The sequence below is a fragment of the Lathyrus oleraceus genome, chromosome 7, assembly GCF_024323335.1.
Source record: "Lathyrus oleraceus cultivar Zhongwan6 chromosome 7, CAAS_Psat_ZW6_1.0, whole genome shotgun sequence".
NCBI classification, from domain to species: Eukaryota; Viridiplantae; Streptophyta; class Magnoliopsida; order Fabales; family Fabaceae; genus Lathyrus; species Lathyrus oleraceus.
Window position 1 is genome coordinate 461,067,659 of NC_066585.1, and position 25,953 is coordinate 461,093,611.

A 25,953-nucleotide genomic window follows, 5' to 3' on the forward strand; every position below is an offset into this window, starting at 1 on the left:
ATATATATATATATATATATATATATATATATATATATATACGGGTCACCATTAAATAACTTCAAGGATTTTATATGAGTCAGGATTATTTTTTTATAGAGATTAATTATTATGCACTTTCAATACATCATAATCATCCGTTTGTGTTACTTTACATGTGATTCTAATAAAAGTCAAACTTCTATAATAAATCAATGGTTGTAATTAACTAACAGCGTAAAATATTTTTATACTGTGAGTGCATTTCAATTAAATTCTTTTTTATATTTAAATATTTATTTATTTATATTTATATACTTTTTATATATTTGTATATATATATATATATATATATATATATAGAGAGAGAGAGAGAGAGAGAGAGAGATTTTATGAGTCAAGATCAAATGATACAATGGTGTCAAACTTAATAACATGACACTTTCGAAAACTCTTCATCACACATTCATATAACAAAATTTACCGTAGAATTGAAAGCTATTATTATATAGATCATCTCTATAAAATTTAACATCAATCGAAAATCATTTGATATGTCAACGAAGTGCATAGAAATTAAAGTCTTACAAAATTTTAACAAAATCGTTAATTTTAATTTTTCTCTTTAATACATCAAAATATTTTTTATTGATGTTAAATTTTATAGAGATGATCTATAGGATAATACATTTCAATCTAACGGTGGATTTTATTATACGGATATGCAGTAAAGAGTTATCAGAGATGTCATGTTACTAAGTTTGACAAATTAGTGTCATTTTATCCTAACCATAAATATATATATATATATATATATATATATATATATATATATATATATATATATATATATATATATATATATATATATATATATATATATATATATATATATATATATATCAGGATCAAATGATATCAATGTGTAAAACTTAATAACATGACACCTCCGATAACTCTTTAACGCATATTCGAATACAAAAATTTATTGTTAGATTGATAGCTATTATTATATAGATCATATCTATAATATTTAATATCAATTAAATATCATTTGATATCAAATGATTATATATATATATATATATATATATATATATATATATATATATATATATATATATATATATATATATATATATATATATATATATATATATATATATATATATATATATATATATATATATATATATATGAATTGTTAACATTGACCCACTTGTTTTTATGAAGGTCCATTTTAGCAAGTTTTAACTAAAAAAAATCCTTAAATGCACCTTAGGCTATGTTTGGATAACTTAAAACTAACGAAACGGAATGAAATGGAGCGAAGTGGAACGGAACGGAATATAAACTTCATTCCACTGTTTGTATATTTTACAATGGAGGAGAAGTAATATCCCATTCCACTGTTTGGAAATTGGACGGAGCAGAAAGACATTATAATTTTTTATTCCATTTTTACCCTTAAACACTTAATACTTAAGATAAAGAATGCTACAATATTGATAGATCCAACATTCATACAATAAAGTAATGTATATAACCATACAAAAATATCAACTTAACATTTGAAAGAAAGTGAAACATATTGTCAAAATTTTGAAATATATAAACTCAATAAACAAAATAGTTAACAAGTGCACAATTTTTTTTCAACACTATACTTAATAAACAAAATCAAGTTTTCTAAAATTAAAAGATAAATATAGGTTTATTGAAGATAATGATATCAAGTATTGCTAGAACAAAAGAAAAATATAGGTCCATTATAGATAATAATGCTCTATAATGGAATGGATAGAATAGAACAATGAGGCTAAATTTCATTCGTTAAAGATAAAAAAAAATATATAAAAGTGATGTAACATTTCCTTGTGCTTGCCGACGGAATTCCATTAAAAGCTTTCAATGTGTCAACATTCTTAACAAGGTACATGTATACAATAGGCAAAGAACTTTTTTCAACGCTAATCTTGACCAATTCAACATCAAATATCTCCACCATTAGCATTCTTACTCTGCTTGACCAACTCCATTATGTTCATTTCAAACATATCAACTATTTTTTTGAATGTTTTGGAAATTTCAATCATGCTTGTATCATCTTCAATAACCTTCTTTACTCGCTTCCTAGTCTTAGATAATGATGCATCTTAAGAATTGGTAACAGAAGGTCTTGTAGGAGAATTGTTGGAATGCTGTTCATCATCATCGAATCCCTCCAAAACAACTTCGTTGGTTCCAACTAGGTGGTATATTTCTTCGACGGTTGTGCCACAACTTTTTTCAACATTTGCAACCTTTTTTGCTCTCATTTCAGCAATTGTATCTTCATGCTTTCCTATTGCTCGATCTTTTTCGAAAAGTTTAGTCAATTTATCATAAAATAATATTGACTTGTTTTTCCATTCAGCAGCTTCGGGTTTTGCTTACACTAAAATAAACGAAATAAGGCATCACTAAATAAAATCAAATAAAAATAATTTGGTAAAAAAATTATAGTAAATTAGATTAAGACCCGCGCGATGCGCGGTTGTAAATTAGTTTATTCATTTTATTGAATTTTAAATATATTAAGAAATTATTTTGAAAAATATGATTACTAAATTTATATTACAGTAATTTATTGTAAATTATATTTAAGACAATGATATCAATTAATCACATACAAAAAAATATAATTTATTTGAAGGGAAAATACATGCTTGTAAATTAAGAATGATATTCGTAATTAGCTTTGCAAAAAATAAATAACTATAAAATGATTTTTATTTTATTTTGATTCTCATGTCTTTTTAGTAGTTATCTTTAATTTGTATATATAATTTTAAGTTGTTAAAGGTGTGTATTCTCAGTGTTGAACAAAATTAAAAGTTTATTTGTAAATATCATCAAATAAAACTTTATTAGCTTTATAAAATTTTTATTTATTTTTTTCAAACTATAGTTATCTAATGAATAAAGGGTTGAAAATATTAGTTGCTATATTAATTTAAATGTTTTTAAAATAATTATTTTTAATTTATTATACTCTCTAAGGTCACATGTATATTTTAAAATTGAAATTTAGGAGAATATATATAGTTTGAATAGTGATTTTCGTCTTATATCATTTTTTGTTAAATATGAAAAAAAAAATCGTCTTTTCCAAGGTTCGAATCCGTGACCTCAAATGGAGATTAAATATTGTACTTGTCTATTTGAAAAGTGAAAATAATATTTTGGAGGTGACACATAGGACTATAGGATGATGTGACACAAATGAAATAAAATTATTAACATGTGTCGCCATATAATCTGAAGCTTCAGATCATATATATATATATATATATATATATATATATATATATATATATATATATATATATATATATATATATATATATATATATATATATATATATATATTCTATTAACATTGGCCCACTTGTTTTTATGAAGGTCCATTTTAGCAAGTTTTAACTAAAAAAAATCCTTAAATGCACCTTAGGCTATGTTTGGATAACTTAAAACCAACGGAACGGAATGAAATGGAGCAAAGTGGAACGGAACGGAATATAAACTCCATTCCACTGTTTGTATATTTTACAATGGAGGAGAAGTAATATCCCATTCCACTGTTTTGAAATTGGACGGAGCGGAAAGACATTATAATTTTTTATTCCATTTTACCCTTAAACACTTAACACTGAAGATAAAGAATGCTACAATATTGATAGATCCAACATTCACACAATAAAATAATGTATATAATCATACAAAAATATCAACTTAACATTTGAAAGAAAGTGAAACATATTGTCATAAATTTGAAATATATAAACTTAATAAACAAAATTGTTAACAAGTGCACAAATTTTTCTCAACACCATACTTAATAAACAAAATCAAGTCTTTCTAAAATTAAAATATAAATATAGGTTTATTGAAGATAATGATATCAAGTATTGCTAGAACAAAAGAAAAATATATGTCGATTATAGATAATGATGCTCTATAATGGAATGGATAGTCTAGAACAATGAGGCTAAATTTCATTCGTTAAAGATAAAAAAAATACATAAAAGTGATGTAACATTTCCTTGTGCTTAACGATCGGAATTCCATTAAAAGCTTTCAATGTGTCAACATTCTTAACAATGTACATGGATACAATAGGCAAAGAACTTTTTTCAACGTTAATCTTGACCAATTCAGCCCAAATATCTCCACCATTAGCATTCTTACTCTGTTTGACCAACTCCATTGTGTTCATTTCAAACACATCGACTATTTTTATGAAAGTTTTTAAAATTTCCATCATGCTTGTCTCATCTTCAATAACCTTCTTTACTCGCTTCTTAGTCTTAGATAATGATGCATCTTAAGAATTGGTAATAGAAGGTCTTATAGGAAAATTATTGGAATGGTGTTCATCATCATCAAATCTCTCCAAAATAACTTCGTTGGTTTCAACTAGGTGGTATATTTCTTCGACGGTTGTGCCACAACTTTTTTCAACATTTGCAACCTTTTTTGCTCTCATTTCAGCAGTTGTATCTTCATGCTCTCCTATTGCTCGATCTTTTCCGAAAAGTTTAGTCAATTTATCATAAAATAATATTGACTTGTTTTTTCATTCAACAGTTTCGGGTTTTGCTTACACCAAAATAAACGAAACAAGGCATCACTTAATAAAATCAAATACAAATAATTTGGTAAAACACTTATAGTAAACTAGACTAAGACCCGCGCGACCCGCGGTTGTAAATTAGTTTATTCGTTTTTATTGAATTTTAAATATATTAAGAAATTATTTTGAAAAATATGATTACTAAATTTATATTACAGTAATTTATTGTAAATTATAATTAAGACAATGATATGAATTAATCACATATAAAAATATATAATTTATTTGAAAGGAAAATACATGTTTGTAAATTAAGAATGATATTCGTAATTAGCTTTGCAAATTTAAATAACTATAAAATGATTTTTGTTTTATTTTTATTCTTATGTCTTTTTAGTAGTTATCTTTAATTTGTATATATAATTTTAAGTTGTTAAAGGTATGTATTCTCAGTGTTGAATAAAATTAAAAGTTTATTTATAAATATTATCAAATAAAACTTTATTAGCTGTATAAAATTTATATTTATTTTTGTCAAACTTTAGTTATCTAATGAATAAAGGCTTTAAAATGCTAGTTGCTGTATTAATTTAAATGTTTTTTAAATAATTATTTTTTATTTATTATACTCTCTAAGGTCATATGTATATTTTAAAATTGAAATTTATGAGAATATATATTGTTGAAATAGTGATTTTTGTCTGAGATCATTTTTGTTAAAAATGAAAAATTTATTCGTCTTTTCCAAGGTTCGAACCCGTGACCTCAAATGGAGATTAAATATTGTACTTGTCTATTTGAAAAGTGAAAATAAGATTTTGGAGATGACACATAGGACTATAGGATGATGTGACACAAATGGAATAAAATTGTTAACATGTGTCGCCATATAATCTGAAGCTTCAGATTATATATATATATATATATATATATATATATATATATATATATATATATATATATATATATATATATATATATATAATCTGTTAACATTGACCCACTTGTTTTTATGAAGGTCCATTTTAGCAAGTTTTAACTAAAAAAAATCCTTAAATGCACCTTAGGCTATGTTTGGATAACTTAAAACTAACGAAACATAATGAAATGGAGCGAAGTAGAACGAAGCGGAATATAAACTCCATTCCACTGTTTGTATATTTTACAATGGAGGGGAAGTAATATCCCATTCCACTGTTTGGAAATTGGACGGAGCGGAAAGACATTATAATTTTTTATTCCTTTTTTACCCTTAAACACTTACCACTTAAGATAAAGAATGCTACAATATTGATAGATCCAACATTCACACAATAAAATAATGTATATAATCATACAAATATGTCAACTTAACATTTGAAAGAAAGTGAAACATATTGTTATAAATTTGAAATGTATAAACTTAATAAACAAAATAGTTAACAAGTGCACAAATATTTCTCAACACCATACTTAATAAACAAAATCAAGTCTTTCTAAAATTAAAAGATAAATGTAGGTTTATTGAAGATAATGATATCAAGTATTGCTAGAACAAAAGAAAAATATAGGTCCATTATAGATAATGATGATCTATAATGGAATGGATAGTCTAGAACAATGAGGCTAAATTTCATTCTTTAAAGATAAAAAAATACATAAAAGTGATGTAACATTTCCTTGTGCTTAACGATCGGAATTCCATTAAAAGCTTTCAATGTGTCAACATTCTTAACAAGGTACATGTATACAATAGGCAAAGAACTTTTTTCAACGCTAATCTTGACCAATTCACCCCAAATATCTCCACCATTAGCATTCTTACTCTGTTTGACCAACTCCATTGTGTTCATTTCAAACACATCAACTATTTTTTTGAAAGTTTTGGAAATTTCAATCATGCTTGTATCATCTTCAACAACCTTCTTTACCCGCTTCTTAGTCTTAGACAATGATGCATCTTAAGAATTGGTAACAGAAGGTCTTGTAGGAGAATTGTTGGAATGGTGTTCATCATCATAAAATCCCTCCAAAATAACTTTGTTGGTTTCAACTAGGTTGGATATTTCTTCGACGGTTGTGCCACAACTTTTTTCAACATTTGCAACATTTTTTGCTCTCATTTCAGCAGTTGTATCTTCATGCTCTCCTGTTGTTCGATCTTTTCCGAAAAGTTTAGCAAATTTATCATAAAATAATATTGACTTGTTTTTCCATTCAGCAGCTTCGGGTTTTGCTTACACCAAAATAAACGAAACAAGGCATCACTTAATAAAATCAAATACAAATAATTTGGTAAAACAATTATAGTAAACTAGACTAAGACCCGCGCGACCCGCGGTTGTAAATTAGTTTATTCATTTTTATTGAATTTTAAATATATTAAGAAATTATTTTGAAAAATATGATTACTAAATTTATATTACAGTAATTTATTGTAAATTATAATTAAGACAATGATATGAATTAATCACATATAAAAATATATAATTTATTTGAAAGGAAAATACATGTTTGTAAATTAAGAATGATATTCGTAATTAGCTTTGCAAATTTAAATAACTATAAAATGATTTTTGTTTTATTTTGATTCTTATGTATTTTTAGTAGTTATCTTTAATTTGTATATATAATTTTAAGTTGTTAAAGGTATGTATTCTCAGTGTTGAACAAAATTAAAAGTTTATTTATAAATATTATCAAATAAAACTTTATTAGCTGTATAAAATTTATATTTATTTTTGTCAAACTTTAGTTATCTAATGAATAAAGGGTTTAAAATGCTAGTTGCTATATTAATTTAAATGTTTTTTAAATAATTATTTTTTATTTATTATACTCTCTAAGGTCATATGTATATTTTAAAATTGAAATTTATGAGAATATATATAGTTGAAATAGTGATTTTTGTCTGAGATCATTTTTGTTAAAAATGAAAAATTTATTCGTCTTTTCCAAGGTTCGAACCCGTGACCTCAAATGGAGATTAAATATTGTACTTGTCTATTTGAAAAGTGAAAATAAGATTTTGGAGATGACACATAGGACTATAGGATGATGTGGCACAAATGGAATAAAATTGTTAACATGTGTCGCCATATAATCTGAAGCTTCAGATTATATATATATATATATATATATATATATATATATATATATATATATATATATATATATATATATATATATATATATATATATATATATATATATATATATATATAATCTGTTAACATTGACCCACTTGTTTTTATGAAGGTCCATTTTAGCAAGTTTTAACTAAAAAAAATCCTTAAATGCACCTTAGGCTATGTTTGGATAACTTAAAACTAACGAAACAAAATGAAATGGAGCGAAGTAGAACGAAGCGGAATATAAACTCCATTCCACTGTTTGTATATTTTACAATGGAGGGGAAGTAATATCCCATTCCACTGTTTGGAAATTGGACGGAGCGGAAAGACATTATAATTTTTTATTCCTTTTTTACCCTTAAACACTTACCACTTAAGATAAAGAATGCTACAATATTGATAGATCCAACATTCACACAATAAAATAATGTATATAATCATACAAATATGTCAACTTAACATTTGAAAGAAAGTGAAACATATTGTTATAAATTTGAAATGTATAAACTTAATAAACAAAATAGTTAACAAGTGCACAAATATTTCTCAACACCATACTTAATAAACAAAATCAAGTCTTTCTAAAATTAAAAGATAAATGTAGGTTTATTGAAGATAATGATATCAAGTATTGCTAGAACAAAAGAAAAATATAGGTCCATTATAGATAATGATGATCTATAATGGAATGGATAGTGTAGAACAATGAGGCTAAATTTCATTCTTTAAAGATAAAAAAATACATAAAAGTGATGTAACATTTCCTTGTGCTTAACGATCGGAATTCCATTAAAAGCTTTCAATGTGTCAACATTCTTAACAAGGTACATGTATACAATAGGCAAAGAACTTTTTTCAACGCTAATCTTGACCAATTCACCCCAAATATCTCCACCATTAGCATTCTTACTCTGTTTGACCAACTCCATTGTGTTCATTTCAAACACATCAACTATTTTTTTGAAAGTTTTGGAAATTTCAATCATGCTTGTATCATCTTCAACAACCTTCTTTACCCGCTTCTTAGTCTTAGACAATGATGCATCTTAAGAATTGGTAACAGAAGGTCTTGTAGGAGAATTGTTGGAATGGTGTTCATCATCATAAAATCCCTCCAAAATAACTTCGTTGGTTTCAACTAGGTTGGATATTTCTTCGACGGTTGTGCCACAACTTTTTTCAACATTTGCAACATTTTTTGCTCTCATTTCAGCAGTTGTATCTTCATGCTCTCCTGTTGTTCGATCTTTTCCGAAAAGTTTAGCCAATTTATCATTAAATAATATTGACTTGTTTTTCCATTCAGCAGCTTCGGGTTTTGCTTACACCAAAATAAACGAAACAAGGCATCACTAAATAAAATCAAATAAAAATAATTTGGTAAAATAATTATAGTAAACTATATTAAGACCCGCGCGATGCGCGGTTGTAAATTAGTTTATTCGTTTTTATTGAATTTTAAATATATTAAGAAATTATTTTGAAAAATATGATTACTAAATTTATATTACAGTAATTTATTGTAAATTATAATTAAGACAATGATATGAATTAATCATATATAAAAATATATAATTTATTTAAAAGGAAATAAATGCTTGTAAATTAAGAATGATATTTGTAATTAGCTTTGCAAATTTAAATAACTATAAAATGATTTTTGTTTTAATTTGATTCTCATGTCTTTTTAGTAGTTATCTTTAATTTGTATATATAATTTTAAGTTGTTAAAGGTGTGTATTCTCAGTATTGAACAAAATTAAAAGTTTATTTGTAAATATCATCAAATAAAACTTTATTAGCTTTATAAAATTTATATTTATTTTTGTCAAACTTTAGTTATTTAATGAATAAAGGGTTGAAAATGATAGTTGCTATATTCATTTAAATGTTTTTTAAATAATTATTTTTAATTTATTATACCCTCTAAGGTCACATGTATATTTTAAAATTGAAATTTAAGAGAATATATATATTTGGAATAGTGATTTTCTTCTTAGATCATTTTTGTTAAAAATGAAAAATTTCTTCGTCTTTTCCAAGGTTCTAACCTGTGACCTCAAATGGAGATTAAATATTGTACTTGTCTATGTAAAAAGTGAAAATAAGATTTTGGAGGTGACACATAGGACTATAGGATGATGTGGCACAAATGGAATAAAATTGTTAACATGTGTCGCCATATAATCTGAAGCTTCAGATTTAATATATTATATAGATAATACCTCAATTAACTTGTCTCAAACTTCATCTTCAGCAATCCACATATTTGTCGTTGAATCTCATCCAAACGCACTCAGGCCATTCTGGAAAAGGTCGTAGCAAGAATTGAATTTTGTTTTGATGTGTTTCATGTGATCTTTTAACTTTTCTTTGGAAATTGGTTTTTCGGGAAAGTGAATCTTCAATTCTTTAAGAATTCTATCCATAGCACTTGTTGTCATACTATTACCATTTTTATTTCCCAATGTTTGTTGCATCAATCAAAACTTCATCCATAGCAATTGTCCAATTGCATGTTTCTAGACGTTTGAGTTTTCTTGGCCTCTTTAAATTTGCTTCCATGTCTATTACTAAAAAACATAATGAAAAATATAACATTTCATGTGAAAATTCAAATGTAAAGATTCAAAACACTAAAATTCAACCCACATATTACAAATAAAAAATTCCACCCACAAATTACAAATACAAAAATTTAATCCAAATAAAGTTCTTCAAAACATCATTCATAAGAGTAACAATTCATTAAGAATAATTTTAATAATCTAGCCACATAGAACCAACAACATTATCTTTAATTGGTTCTCCACTAATCATATCATCATTTTCTTCTCTTTGATCTTGATGACCCTCTTGAAAACCTCTTTCATTTTCAAGCTCATCTTGCAACTCATCTATTAGAGTTTGATTTGGGTCTTCACCCATCAAATAATTGTGTAAAATGCAACAAGCAATGATAATTTTATTTTGAGTTTTAATACCAAATGTAGGCTCTGTTGCAGATTGTACAATTGGAAATCTTTTCTTCAACACTCCAAATGCACATTCAATTGACATTCGTAGTAAGGAATGTTGATGATCGAATAACTCACTAGGGTTTCGAGGTGGATTTCTAGAGTATTCTTGTAAGTGGTATCGTTCTCCCCTATACTGTGTGATAAGACATGCTTTTAAAGGAAATCCGGCATCACCCAGATGATATTATCCTAAAAGAAATTATTAGTTTGTCTAATCTAAATACTTATACAAATATTTATTTTTTATTTTTCATTACCTTGTGGAACTTTAAGAGGGTATGCATGTGTCAATGCACTCTTAACTATTCTTGAGTCAGAAGTCTTTCCTTCTCATCCAACCAAGACATATGTAAATTTTAAGTCAAATGAGCATGTAACCAATACATTTTGTGTAAGATAATCTTTTCTACCACGGTATCTAGGTGTGAGTTCTATTGAAACTTTAACAAGCACATATGTCCATTCAATTTCTCCAATACAGTCCTGACATTCAATTTATATATTAAAAGTGTATAACAAAAGTAATCAATATTTGTATAACACATAGTTTTTATTTACCTTAAAATACGGGTAGAATCTATGACTGTAGTATCTGCGGAGGCACTTGTGTTCCATCAGGTTGTTTTAAAAAAAATTCTTCCTCCTCTACCAAAGCATCTAGCACTCTATGAAAATGACGACTAATAGTTTCACCAGAGCGTCTAAAAAAGAAGGACATCACACGGTTTCTGACATTATGTCCAACTATGTAAAGAAATTTTGCTACTTGTTCCTTGACAGACGTTCTTCGTGTTTGTGTATGTCCACCTTGGTCTTGTAATAAGGTGCACAAGTTTAAGAAAGCTTTGGGACTCATACGAATGATATTTGTTTTTTAGCAAACATATTAGAACAATAATAATTGATACGTGAAGAATCACCATTTGAACCAATTTCATATACTTGATTCTTATATCTTCGTTAGTCATCTATACAAAATTAAACAATAAAATTTACTTTAATTATAAATCCATAGTTAAATAAATCAAATTAAAATATTTATAACAAATGAAATACATCATATCAAAATCATAACAAATAATTAAGAGTTTTTATAACAAATCAAATACATAATTGCAAACCCAAATTAATTAAGAATCTTTATAGCAAATCAATAATTTATATTACTAATAATTATTTTCTTATTATGTTACATAATATTATTAGCACTACAAATCAACTATTTATATTACTAAGAATCTTTATAACAAATCAAAAATTTATATTACTAATCATTCTTTTCTATACAATGTAAATCCTATTTTTATAGCACTAAGAATCCTATTTTTATATAGCACTGCAAATCCAATTTTTATAGTTCTAACTAGCATTGTAAATCATGAAGAAATGCAACCCATGAACAGGAACGGTGAAAAAAGACGTACAACAATAGGAAAAAGTAACAAGAAACACACAAGAGTATCATACATAATTTCTAAAAATTGAAATACTCATGAATATGAAAATAAATCAATAGAACACACATATAAATAGGTAAATAAAATAAGAAGAAATATGACATACCTTGTTAGGGTAGAAGAAGAAGAAGGTCTGGGAAGGAGAAGAGTTACAATGAATGAATAGAAAAATATCACGTGAAATGACGAATAGGAACAAGTAATAAAATTGAAATTTTGTAGGACAATATTGTAATTATGTTATTAATTGATTCCATTCTATTGGATACACTCCAATTTGAGGGGAATGAAAAATAGATTAAAAAAGTGGTATTGGATGTAATTTGTTGCATCACACTCCATTCCATTTCATTCATTTTTTACAAAACCAAATAATGGAATATAACTTCATTCCACTCAATTTCATCTGTTTCCATCAATCCAAACAGACCCTTAAGGTGCATGTTGCTAAAATACACCTTCATAAAAATAAGTGGATGTATTATAGCAAAATCTATCGGAGTTTGCTATAATACACTCACTTGTTTTTATGAAGGTGTGTTTTAGCAAGCTTTAACTAAAAAATGGATAAATACACCCTAAGGTGCATGTTACTAAAATAAACCTTCATAAAAACAAATGCGTCTAAAGTAAACCTTGTTGCGGGATATTATTTTTTGTGATCTTTTATGTTTTCTAGTTTTTCTTTGATTCTGTGGATATTCTATCTTTATGTGACTTTTATTTTCACACTCGAAGCAAGTTGAAATGATATTTGATTTTTCTTTACTTTGCTTCTAGAATTTTGGAGTTTGCTTTTTGTGCCTTAGGAATTCCTTGAATTTGTGAAACATGACATCTATGTCTTCATTACTTTTACTTTGGTAGTCTTCATCTTCTGACTCCATGTCTTTGGCCTTTGTAACTTTTAGTCCAATTATTCTTTTTGTTATCTTCTTCATTCTCCACTAGCCTTTTTAGTTTCAGTTCATGTTCCTTTAATTTTCCAAAAAAGGTAGCCAAATCCATAAAAGACAAATCTTTAGATTCAGAACTTGTAGTTACTTTAGATTGCCATTAGTTTAAGCATCGAAGAACTTTTATAACTAAATTCTCATTTTGAAAAACTTTACTCAGAGTTCTCATATGATTCACAACGCGAATAAAATGTTTTTCCATATCTGGAATGTTTTCTCCATGTTTCATTATGAAAAGATTGTACTCATTGGTCAATGTGTTCATCATAGCCATTTTTACTTCGGTAGTACCTTTATGGATAACTTAAAGGGTGCCCCATATTTCTTTTGTAGTATCACAGTGAGAAACACGCAAAAACTCATCAACTTCAAGAAAATTAGTAATAGTGGTTTTTGCTTTTAAACATCATTGTGCTTTTCCTTATCCTATTTGGTCCAGATTTATCTATTTTTGTTTTCCATAATAACATCACCTAGATGTGTGGGAACAAAAGTATCATTTTTTTATGGAAGTCCATATATCATAATTCATTCCTCTTATAAAGATTTTAATCTTCTCTTTCCATAAAGCATACCTTTTCCATTAAAGAGTGAGTGTCTGTTTAGTAAATCATTTGAAGTCATTTCTATCTCATGAGACGTTTAGTCATATAATAGGAGTTGACTCTAATACCACTTGTTGACCAAGTGACTTCAAACACAAGAGAGGGTAAATTTTTATATTCGAAATTTTTAAAAAAAATTATAAAAACTTTTTGATTAAAAAACGTTTATGTTAGAAAATATAAATTAACAAAGATCGATCATCGAAATAATAAAGAAGAAGTAAAGAAATAAATAGTGAAATTAAAATAAATCACAAAAATTAAAAGATATAAGGGATAGAAAAACAACACAATATATTTATACTGGTTTTGCATATATCACTTGGCTTATTTCAGTCCCTAAGAAATTCCCCTTGATATTTCCACTAAAACAATCTTGAGCTTTTATACAGGATCAACCCAAACAACCTTACAAACAATTGAAGTTTTTGCATATGATCAACTCACAACCCTTCTATAAACAACCAAATCTTTTACACTGACTCAAGTTACTAACCTTAACTAGACCTTTTACACGGGATAAATAACCTTCACTCAAGTATTTTATAGGTTTAGCTTGAAACCTTCCAATATATTGAAAAAATCATTGCAAGATAACTACACTCTTGAATAGATAACTTTAGAACATCATCAACAATACAACTCTCAAATAAAACTTTTCACTCTATTGACACTAAGGCAACTCTAGTAAAAATAGTTTTATAAAAGAATAAGAGAAATAAAAATAGAAGAAAGTTTATATTCAAAAAACCAATGTGTTTTGAAATGAGAAGAAGCCTCCTTTATATAGGACAAAACCTGACTCAAAAGGAAACAATTCATGTGTTTTTTAATGATTTAATTGATTAAAACCATGTGCTAATTGATTAACTAAGCTAAAATAGGAAATTTTAATTTTTTATGCCACTTAATTGATTATTACACCCTTAATTGATTAAGAAGTGTTGCACCTTGATTTAATCAATCATCCAGTGTATTCTTTACCTTCCAAATTGATTAAACCATCTTCTAATTAATTAAGTGTTTCTGCTAGTTGGTTTTAATAATTTTCTTCAAAAGAGGATAGATTTGAAAACGCTTGTGCGTGTGTGTGTGTGTGTGTGTGAGAGAGAGAGAGAAAGAGAGAGAGAGTTGTGTTTTGTGTGTGTGTGTGTGTGTGTGTGTGTTTGTGTGTGTGTGTGTGTGTGTGTATGTGTGCATATGTGTGTGCATGTGTGTGTGTGTGTGCATGTGTGTGTGTGTGTGTCTGCGTCTGCGTCTACGTGTGCATGTGTATGTGTGTGTGTGTGTATGCGCGTGTGTTTATCTTACTCTTGTTCCTTTTACAATAAACTAATCAAACTTAGGTAAAACTCTAAGAACGTGACTAATCGAGTTTTCACACTTTCACACCTTTAACTTCAAGATATTTTGCTTAATTCAACATTGTCTAGAATTTTCAACTAGAACTTGATATATTTGACTGATGAGACTTATGATATATTTTTCTTGTTCAAATGTCGTCATCAAGAATATTTAGAAGAGTTGTCATGATTAAAACCATTTTACAATTGTAATCAACATAACCACTTAACATATGTCATCATCACCACCATTTGGCAGTTATCATCGTTAAAACCATTTGATGATATTACATGCATAATACATAGAACCACAAATCTTGCTTTGATAAAACTAAGGCAACGAGTTTTTAGAGATCACCATGTTGTTGCATCGTTCTTAAAGATCAAAGTTATGACCTGTCTTCAGTGGTTGAAGGAAGGTGTATTGATAAATTTGGTTTTGTTTTCGAAGAAAATATGTGTTTCATGGCTCGGCTCCAGTTATGATAGTTTGAATTGGTAAGGGATGAAGCTAGAAGAACAACATCAATATTTTTGATGGGATATAGAAAATACAGACTATGGGGTCTTAGATGGATCTTTTGGAATAGGATTAATGGTGGTTGTAGTGATTGTGTCATTGATGGTGATTAGATTGTCGTGGACAGGGTCCTCCATTGTTGAGGGGATGAAGAATTTGGGGGTTAGAGTTGTAGAACTCTAGAATTCAGATGAAGAAAAGGAGAAATAAAATTTAAAGGGTAAACTGGAAAATGCACAAGTGATGGATATTACATATGATACCATTTTACAAATTAGACCTTTAGTCCAATAGGTTACTATATAGTATTAATGGCTCAATAAATTTATTATAACTAACAAAGCGAATAATTAACTAATTTATACCTAACTTATAGTTAATATAGAATAAATTAATTGTTAAGAATAATAAGTCAAGTGTGGTTTGGAGTATCATATTGGTTATAAATGTGGATACTTAAGCATTTATAAGTAGGAGAACCAACATACCTATCACCTTAAGGTTTTGGGTGAATATGTTGTTCTCTATCACTTGTGTGTTTCTCTTAACCCAATGTTGTCGCTCCTCTTCATGACCTAACAAATGGTATCATGAGCCTTCGGTTCGTAAAGGGTCCGACTTACTTGTATCAAAATATCCATGAAGAGGTGTCTCATTGAAATCGAAATGCCTAGGAAGAGGTGTATTGAAATGCTTTATATACCCTAATATAGTAAACTGAAGATAATTTTCAATTTGAAACTATAAAATGTTAAATGGCATATCTCAAAAAAATTATAACATTAAATTATGAATTTTATGTCAATATGACTTATACCTCCAGGTTTGAGCTTCAACTCAAGTAACATACACCAAAATTCTAAAACAGACTCAAGCTAGACAATGTTCACCAACTCATCAAGATGCCAAAATCAAGTTGAAGTTTAAACTTTAAGCTTGTTGAGTATGTATTTAAAGCTTCAAATCTATACAATGATGATTATCTCGGGCTCAAGTTCAATAGAAAGACAAATAACTATAGTTCTTAATTGTGACCTATTATTAAGAGTGGAAAAACGGTGTCGGCTTGCCGAGCATGTATGTTTTGTCTCCATTTTTTTTGGGGAGAGTTAGGTTTTTAGACCTGCATCCTCTAATATGTACACTCTGCACCATCCCTGTTGTGAAAGTGATGCCCAAGAAAACAGAGTACGATCGGTTTCTTGATTAATAAGAAAATCACAAAGTAAAATAAAAGAGAGAAGAGAAGAGAATGACAATTCAAAGTGGTTTAAAAAACTAGATTCTTGATTCAATTACATATTAGGGGACAATGTTTACAATTGAATCTCACCCACATCACTTTCTTCTTCTGATTAGGATTATTAGGGATTGATGGAGAATCGGAGACTAGTATGATATTTATAAGAAAACTAAACCCTAGCTTTCAACAAACATAATAAACAATTGGCCCAACAACCTGGCTCAATTCGACATGCTAACCTAAACAATAAGCTAACATATTTTGACATTTGTATGCAAGAACAGACTTTGACTATGATGTGCACATCTTCGATTGCTATCAAACAATGAATCTAGCCTTGTCAAGGCTAGAGTTCAATCTAAATACCACAATTCTCCTCCTTGGAATAAACTCTACACTAACAAAGGAACAAACTAGCTTTCATCGTGCAACTTTATCAGCTGTATACAGTGGAAGAACTTGCTACTTGGCAATGTCTTGGTGATCATTCAGCAGCATTGTCATCAATCGAAACCTTCAACACTTGGACTTATTCAGACTCGATCATCTCTCTGACAAAATGCAGCCTCGCATCGATGTGCTTGGTTTTAGGCTTAATTCTTTGGCAGATGTATGTCACTTTGACTATCACATTTAATAGAGATAACTTGACCTTGAAGTTTCATCTTATTAGCAAAACCTTCAAGCCACAATGATTCTTTCACATCTTCAGTGGGGGAAATATACTCCACTTTAGTGGTTGATAAGGCAACAACTTTCTGAAGTGTTGCTTTTCAACTGATTGTTGTTCCAAACATAGTAAACACATATCCAAAAATTGACTTTCTGGAATCCATATAACCTGTATAATCAGATTAAGAAAAATTCTTTGATCTCAACTTTGCTATCATCCCCACAGGCTCCACCATAAATCAAGACTTTTCTCAGAGACCCATTTATGTACCTTAGAATCCACTCCAATATTTTCTAGTGTGCCTTTCCAATATTGGCCATGTACCTGCTTATATGGCTCACTGCATATGCTATGTATATTCTCGTACATACCATAGCATACATCAAAGAACCTATTATACTAGCATATAGGATTTTATTCATATAGGCTCTTTCGACTTCAGTACTAGGACTTTGAGTCATACTCACCTTGAACTGAGGATTAGTCAGTGTTACAATAGGCTTTGAATTCGACATACCAAACTTGTCGAGAATCTTTTTCAGGTGTGTCTCTTTAGATAAGCATAATCTCGACTGCTTTCCATCTCTCTGGATGCCAATCCCAAGAAACTTCAAAGGTTATGTAACTTCCACAAGGCTCGCGGAAGCACATTTTTTCAATCGTTGGGTCAAAGAAGGATTTTGGATGTGAAGAAACTCCAACTCCTGTTAGGAGGATTCAAGAACCTCGCTATTCCCTTCCATCATTCTCACTAGATGTATCACCTGGCTACCCAAAGAACTAGAAATTATGAATGGAGCAAGAACTTTCTTTACCTCTTTCAAGGAGGAATAAAGTTTTTGCAACTCCCTTAAATATGTATCCCGTTGGGAATTCAAGCTTCTCACACTCCTCTCTAACCTACTCCTTTCATCACATGCCCGATCTGTTCAAGGAGCTTCCCAACAGCCAGATCCACTTAGGGATAAAGCAACGGAGACCTGCCTAGTAGAACGCATCAGGGTATTCAACTTGTAACACCCTACTTATCGATTAAAATAAATAAATAAAATATAAATAATTAAATCAAGTAGGATGTTACATCCACATAATTTGAAGTTTAAAAGTTTACTTCAACTCATATAAATCACATTATTACAGAAGAATTAGAAACAATTTTTGTTCGGCATCCAAAGCCTCACCCAAACATCCAAACAATAGTTGTTTAAAATAACAATCCTTATTATTTAAAGATATGTAACATGAAAAAACACAGGTAAAATAGCGTCATAGACAAAACAGCCCAGGTGTTATGTATCAGAGCGACTCCACTATAAGACCCAAAAGATAACAACATATCATGCACCGTCAACTACTCAGGTACCTGATTTTCTACACTCTAAAGGAGTACAGGAACAACAAACAAAAAGGGGGTGAGAAATACATTAATATAATTAATCGGTTCATAACATGCTAAGGATAATATTCATGTGTAATGCACCACAATCATTCACAACCCACATTCTCACCATAATTAAACACCACATGATATAATGAAAATGCAATGAGACTCCATAACTCGATCCAATGCATGTGGTATCAATTTTTTTATCAACAGTTCATCATACAAACCTGATTCCCCCTTTGGAATCTCAAACTTCCCCTTTGAAGTTCAGGATAAGTTTAACGTTCCCCTTCGAACTTAAACTTATCTTCACCAACTCAATAATTTATGAATGCATGACATAGAAAAAATGCAACTGACATACTTGTCATTATTCATGTCGTGATTTACAATCGATCACACAACTACAACCATGCACAACATAATCCACCTTTATGGATTATCATAATCACAAGTGAACAAACAATTCAAATGATTCACCATGTCACAATAATTTATCGATACGAACTTCGTTATGATTCACTCTAACACACGCAAATATTATAATACATCGTGGTCCACCATTGGTCACTCAATACACTTATCTGATATGTAGCCCACCCTTCTGGACTACCACTAACATCATTAACACACATACCAATCATTTGTGACACAACGATTAAGTTACCGATACGGACTTCATTCATATCCATCATATTTTTAAACTTCCTTCCACCTACTATAACCCTGTGATAAATCCATTAAAATGATTTTCCCCTGAGTCAAAATTGTAGTACTCCCTCTCAGCTAACCAATGCACCAAATCCCACCTTGAAACATGACATAAGTCAAACGTTATAACTAAAACCGTACAAAGTATTTTTAAAAAATAATTATGTTTGGAAGGACTAAAACAGTATGAACCCAACACATCCCAAACCCCAATTTCCATCCTTAAATATTCCTCGCAATATTTTCAAGGATTTTCATCATCAACCATGTACATATATCAATAATTCATTCACCAACACATCATCACTTTATAATTTCCCATAATTTGTTCATCATGTTCATATCCCCAAAACCTTTATTCCATAATCATGACAGAAAAATTCGGCAAGCATCATCACATCAAATTTATACAACAATAAAGGATTTATATAACAATCACAATCTAATCATCTCATCATACAAACATTGCAAAGCACCAAGAATTTCAATCAAAAAAATGGTAAAGAGTAAACATAAGAGGGAAGCACCCCTCACTACCCTCTCATGGATATACACCCTTATAAGAGTGGTTGTTTTCCCCTTGTATTATATGGTTAATCTCCAATTCTTGACAATGGTGATTTTCTTGACCCTCCTAGTTTTTCCTCTTCTCTTCCTAGCTCTCTTTTTCCAAAATTTTCACGTATTCTATAACTTCCCCTCTTCTCATTTCCAATTCCCTTATAACAACCAATTTTCTATTTTTATTTAAAATCTAATATTATTATTTTATTAAATCTAAACTAAATATTTATTTAAATAAATTCAAATCAAATATGTATTTTATATATTAACAATAATAATTAAAATAAATATTTAAATACTAACTATTACTATTAGTTATTAAAATCATCCTAATTAAAGAATAGTAACAACCATTACTTCTCCCCCCATCTCCCATATCTCTACCTTTTTGCTTACACACACCCAACACCTTAAATTCTAATTTCTAAGATTGGTGTACTACACTCAAGGGTATCCCTTAACATAACATAACATCACAACACACATAAATTTCACAATTATATTAAGAAAACAAATAATAAACTTTTGGGGCTATACAATTCTCCCCCACTTAGAATATTTTCGTCCTTAAAAATTTATCTGACGAGAACAATTGGGGGTATGTTTCTCGCATCTGGCTCTCCAGCTTCCAAGTCATATTTCCTCCAACTACTCCTCCCTAAACAACTTTCACTAGAGAAATCTATTTTCCTCTCAATTTTTTCAATTTTCGATCCTCAATTCTCACGGGAAATACTTCTATCGTAAGGTTGTCCCTAACTTGCATATCATCCATCTTAATCACATGAGGTGGATCGCGAATATACTTCCGAAGTTATGATACATGGAACACGTCATATAAATTCGAAAGATCGGGTGGTAAGGCCACTCTATAAGCAACAACCCCGATTCTCTGAGAAATCTGATATGGACCAATAAATTTAGGAGTCAGCTTCTTTGATTTCAGCGCACGTCCAACTCCCGTCACAAGATTAACTCTAAGGAACACATGATCACCTTCCTTAAATTCCAAATCTTTTCTTCTCGCATCATGATAACTCTTCTACCTACTCTGTGCAGTTTTCATTTTATCTTGGGTCATTCACTTTTTCAGTAGTCTATTGGACAATATCTGGTCCAAGTACATCACTCTCGCCCGATTCATACCAACACAGAGGTGTCATACACCTCTGACCATATAATGCTTCAAACGACGCCATTCTGATACTAGAATGAAAATTATTATTATAACAAAACTCGATCAGAGACAGATGACCATCCCAAGTACCTTTTTTCTCAATTATATAAGCCATCAAGAAGTCCTCCAATGACTGAAGAGTTCTCTCAGTCTTCCCATCAGTATGTGGATGGTAAGCAGAACTCAACTTCACTTTAGTACCTAAAGCATCTTGAAAACTTTCCCAAAATATGGATGTAAACTGAGGGTCTTTTTTAGAAACTATACTCAACTAAACTCCATGCAACTTCACTATCACACGGATATAAATCTCAGCTAACTTCTGTAAAGAGAAACTGATGTTAATTGGAATGAAGTGTGTTGATTTTATCAATCTATCGATAATCACCCATATAGTATCATGCCCTCTAAGAGTACTCGGTAATCCCATCATGAAGTCCATGAAACTACTATCTTACCTCCACTCTGGAATGTCCAGAGGATGCAACAAACTCGAAGGTTTTTGATGTTCTACTTTTAACTTTTAGCAAGTCAAACACGCGTACACAAACTGTACTATATCTCGCTTCATTCCTGGCCACCAAAACATTTTCTTGAGACCCTGATACATCTTTGTATCCCTAAGGTGAATACTCAAACTTCTCATATGACTTTCCTCAAGAATCAATTTCTTCAATTTAGGATTGTCAGGCAGACATACTCTACCTTGAAACCTCAGTACTCCATATTCATCTACCTTAAAATCACCATATACACTTGCGTTCTCTGAAGGCAATAGATCCACCAGCTTAACATTCAATTTCTAATTCTCCTTTATCTCATTAAGGAATTCATTTTTTTTACTTTTAACATACCTAGCACCACACTTTCCGGTGTCATTTCACAAACCATACTCATATCTCTAAATTGTTCAATTAACTCCAATTCCTTAACCATCAATACCGACATATGAATAAACTTTTGACTTAAGCATCATCCACGATGTTAACTTTACCTGGATGATAATTTAAACCAAATTCATAATCCTTCAAAAATTCCAACCACCTCCTCTGCCTCATGTTCAGCTCCTTTTGATCAAATAAGTATTTCAAACTCTTATGGTCAAAATATACCTTGAACCTTGAACCGTAAAGATAATGTCTCCATATTTTTAACACAAATACCATTGTTGCTAGTTCAAGATCATGAGTGGGATAATTCCTCTCATTTACTTTCTGTTTTCGTGAAGCATACGCCACCATCATACCGTCATGCATCAACATACCGCCTAAACCCATTTTAGACGCATCACAGTATACCACAAACGGTTCAAAAAGATTTGGTAAAATTAAAACTGGAGTTATAGTCAACTTCTTTTTAAGTTCTCTAAAGCTTTCTTAACAATGGATATCCCAAAGATAGGCATGACCCTTTCGAGTCAATTGAGTCAATGAAAGGGCTAAATATGAAAACCCTTCAATAAACCTACGATAGTAACTAGCCAACCCTAAAAAATTTCTAATCTCTATAACTAATTTAGGAGTTTCCCATCGTAGTATTACATCTACCTTGGACGGACCCATTGTTATTCCATCACCAGAAATCACATGACCCAGGAAACTCACTTTAGGTAACCAAAACTCACACTTCAACAATTTCGCAAACAACTTATTTTCTTTAAGTACTTGTAGTACAACTCTCAAATGTTCTGCATGCTCCCCATTCGACTTAGAGTAAATCAGTATGTCATCAATAAAGACTATGACAAACGGATCAAGGTACGGATAAAAAATATGGTTCATATATTCCATGAACACCCCTGGTGCATTAGAGACTACCAAAGGCATCACTGAATATTCATAATGGCTGTATCGGGTTCTAAAAAACGTCTTCTGAATATCCTCGTCTTTAACTCAGATCTGATGGGAACCTGACCTCAAATCAATTTTTCTAAATACACATGCCTCACACTAGCTGATCCATTAAGTCATTGATTCTCAGAAGTGGATATTTATTTTTTATCGTCACTTTATTCAACTGCCAATAATCAACACGTAGTCGCATATTACCATCTTTCTTCTTCACCAACAACAGTTGAGCTCCCCAAGGCGATACACTTGGTCTGAGAAATCTCTTTTCAAGTAAGTCTTCCAACTGATTCTTCAATTAACCCAACTCTTATGTTGACATTATGTATGGTTCCATAGAAACTGGCCTAGTACTAGGTACAAGATCAATAGTAAACTCCACCTCTCTCTTGGGCGGAAATTCAGACATGTCATCTGGAAACACCTCTGGAAATTCATACGTCACTGGTAATCCTTCAATAGTCGCCTGACTCTCAACAGATAGAGAGGCAAACATTGCAAATGATTTAGCTTGATCTTTCAACAATTCCTTCAATTCTTTAGCAGATATAAAATCATCTTCTTGTTTATCTCCAGAAGTAAGAAACCATAAAGTTTTGTTGTAACAATTGATATAAACATGGTTGAACTCTAACCAGCTCATTCCCATAATTCCATCCACATCTTCCAGCGATAAAAAAAAATCAATACCAAGGTCCTTTCGATAGATGTAAAGAGGATAATTCATACATACCAAAGAAGTCGTCACCGACCCGTTAGTTGGAGTGTTGATAACTAGTCCATTATTCAAAGTAGACAAAAAAAGACCCATTTCTCCGTATACAATTAGCATAAATAAGCAAGTATGTTGCAGACGTATCAATAATAGCAATCAAAGGAATGTTGTGAATATAACATGTACCTCTAATCAACCTGTTAAAACTGTTAGGCTAAGATCCAGTCAACGCAAACACCTCTCTCAAGTCTAGGATTTCTTTGGTTTCTGAAAGTGGTGCTGATGTGACTAGGTTCCCCATAAGTGTAACAAGTAGACACATTAGTTTTGCAATCAGCGATCAGATGTCCTGACTCCCCATATTTGAAACATTTCTTTTCATCACTTCTACATTCATTGGCGTGATGTCCTGCACCACCACACCTAGCACTTGATAGGAGCATGAGCCCCTCCCACACTTGGCCTTCTACCATCTGAAATTTTCTATTTCCCTTTGTCAGCTAGAACATTATACGACTTTCCATGCTTCAACTTCTTTCCCCTTTTCTCACTCAAAATTTTATAATAAGCAGACTAAGCCCTATTGTCGTCATCATATATTCTGCATTTGTTCCCCAGTTCAGGAAACTGGCGAATCTGTTGATACCTGATGCCTTGCTTGATTTCATGATGCAACCCATTCTCAAACTTGATACATTTGGAAACCTCTACATCTGCATCATTTTAGTATGGACAAAATTTCACAAGTTCCTCGAACTTAGCAGCATATTCAGCAACAATTGAGTTCCTTTGTTTTAATTCCAGAAACTCAATCTCTTTCTTACCACACACATCTTCTGAAAAATATTGCTCCAGAAACTCTCCTTTGAACACATCCGATGTAATTTCATTACCCGCGGCTTCCAATCTCTGGCGAGTGTTACCCCACCAATCATCATCTTCCTCAATTAGCATATACGTACCGAACTACACTTTATGTGCCTCAGTACATGCCACTACCCTGAAAATCTTCACAATGTCCCTAAGCCATGCATGTGCTCCCTCTAGAACATACCTTCCTTTGAAGGTAGACGGGTTGTTCCCTCGTCCCTATCCCCAATCCCCATCACGGGGGGGATATTTTTCCTCATCCCCATCCCCACAGATCCACATAGATCCCCATGGTTCCCAAGGAGATCCACGAACATTGAATCTTAAAAAAAATTCTATACTTTTCTATCAAAACTATGATATTAGTATTTTTTTTCTTTTTTTTCTTTAAAAACACATATTTTTCATATTTCTTTTTTAAAAATAAAAACACATCTTGCATCAATAACAAAAAGAAAATGCAAAAGCACTTGTAGTTGCTAATATTTTTTTTATGTCAAAAAATAAATATCCAACAATACAAGCCTAAGAAAATAAAAGTTATAATCTCACACAATGGTCTCCCCGAAGTAAGAAACACGCAAAAATAAAGTCACCAATAGTGATGATTGTTGTTGCATTTATGACAACCAACAAATGAGAGTGATTATTGTGATGATGGCGAGAACAAAGAAGATAATGTATGGAGGAGACAAATATAATTGAGAAAGGAAGAGGAGGAGACAGTGTGAACACTATATGGATTGGATGCACTTTTCTAGGATTGGGTACTTGGGTAATGAAACGATATAATGAAACAAAAAAAATGATCATTTTCTTTTAGTGTCCACTAATGACTCTTCATTTCATAATATATTAATTATTTTTTATAAAAAAACATGTAAAATTATATCATTATATATTATATAATATGTTATATATAAAAGTTAAATAATATGGTCGGGGTCGGGGAGTCCATGGAGTAGAGGACATTTTCCCGGTCCCTGTAATGCCCCTAACTTATTTAACTGTTTTTATTTAATTGTAGCATTTTATGAATTATTTGATAATTTATTTATGTGATGTTGGTGTGTTTTGGGGTGTTTTATGATGTTTTAGAGTATTCGAGGGTATTTTAATAATTTTATAATTATTAAAAGATTTCGGTGAGTGCGGTAGATT

General features: G+C 30.2%; 1 protein-coding gene across 1 annotated transcript; it reads right to left on the bottom strand.

The window, feature by feature from the left end:
• Positions 1-23,517: 23,517 nt before the first annotated feature.
• On the bottom strand, positions 23,518-24,018 carry LOC127104365 (uncharacterized). The gene has a single exon (XM_051041546.1). It carries the CDS (start codon positions 24,016-24,018, stop codon positions 23,518-23,520), a length of 501 nt encoding a protein of 166 aa, XP_050897503.1.
• Positions 24,019-25,953: the final 1,935 nt, after the last annotated feature.

Bases quoted from the DNA above. Each gene is read 5' to 3' on its own strand.
- LOC127104365 (XM_051041546.1), bottom strand. From the start codon at position 24,018: ATGGGTCTTTTTTTGTCTACTTTGAATAATGGACTAGTTATCAACACT.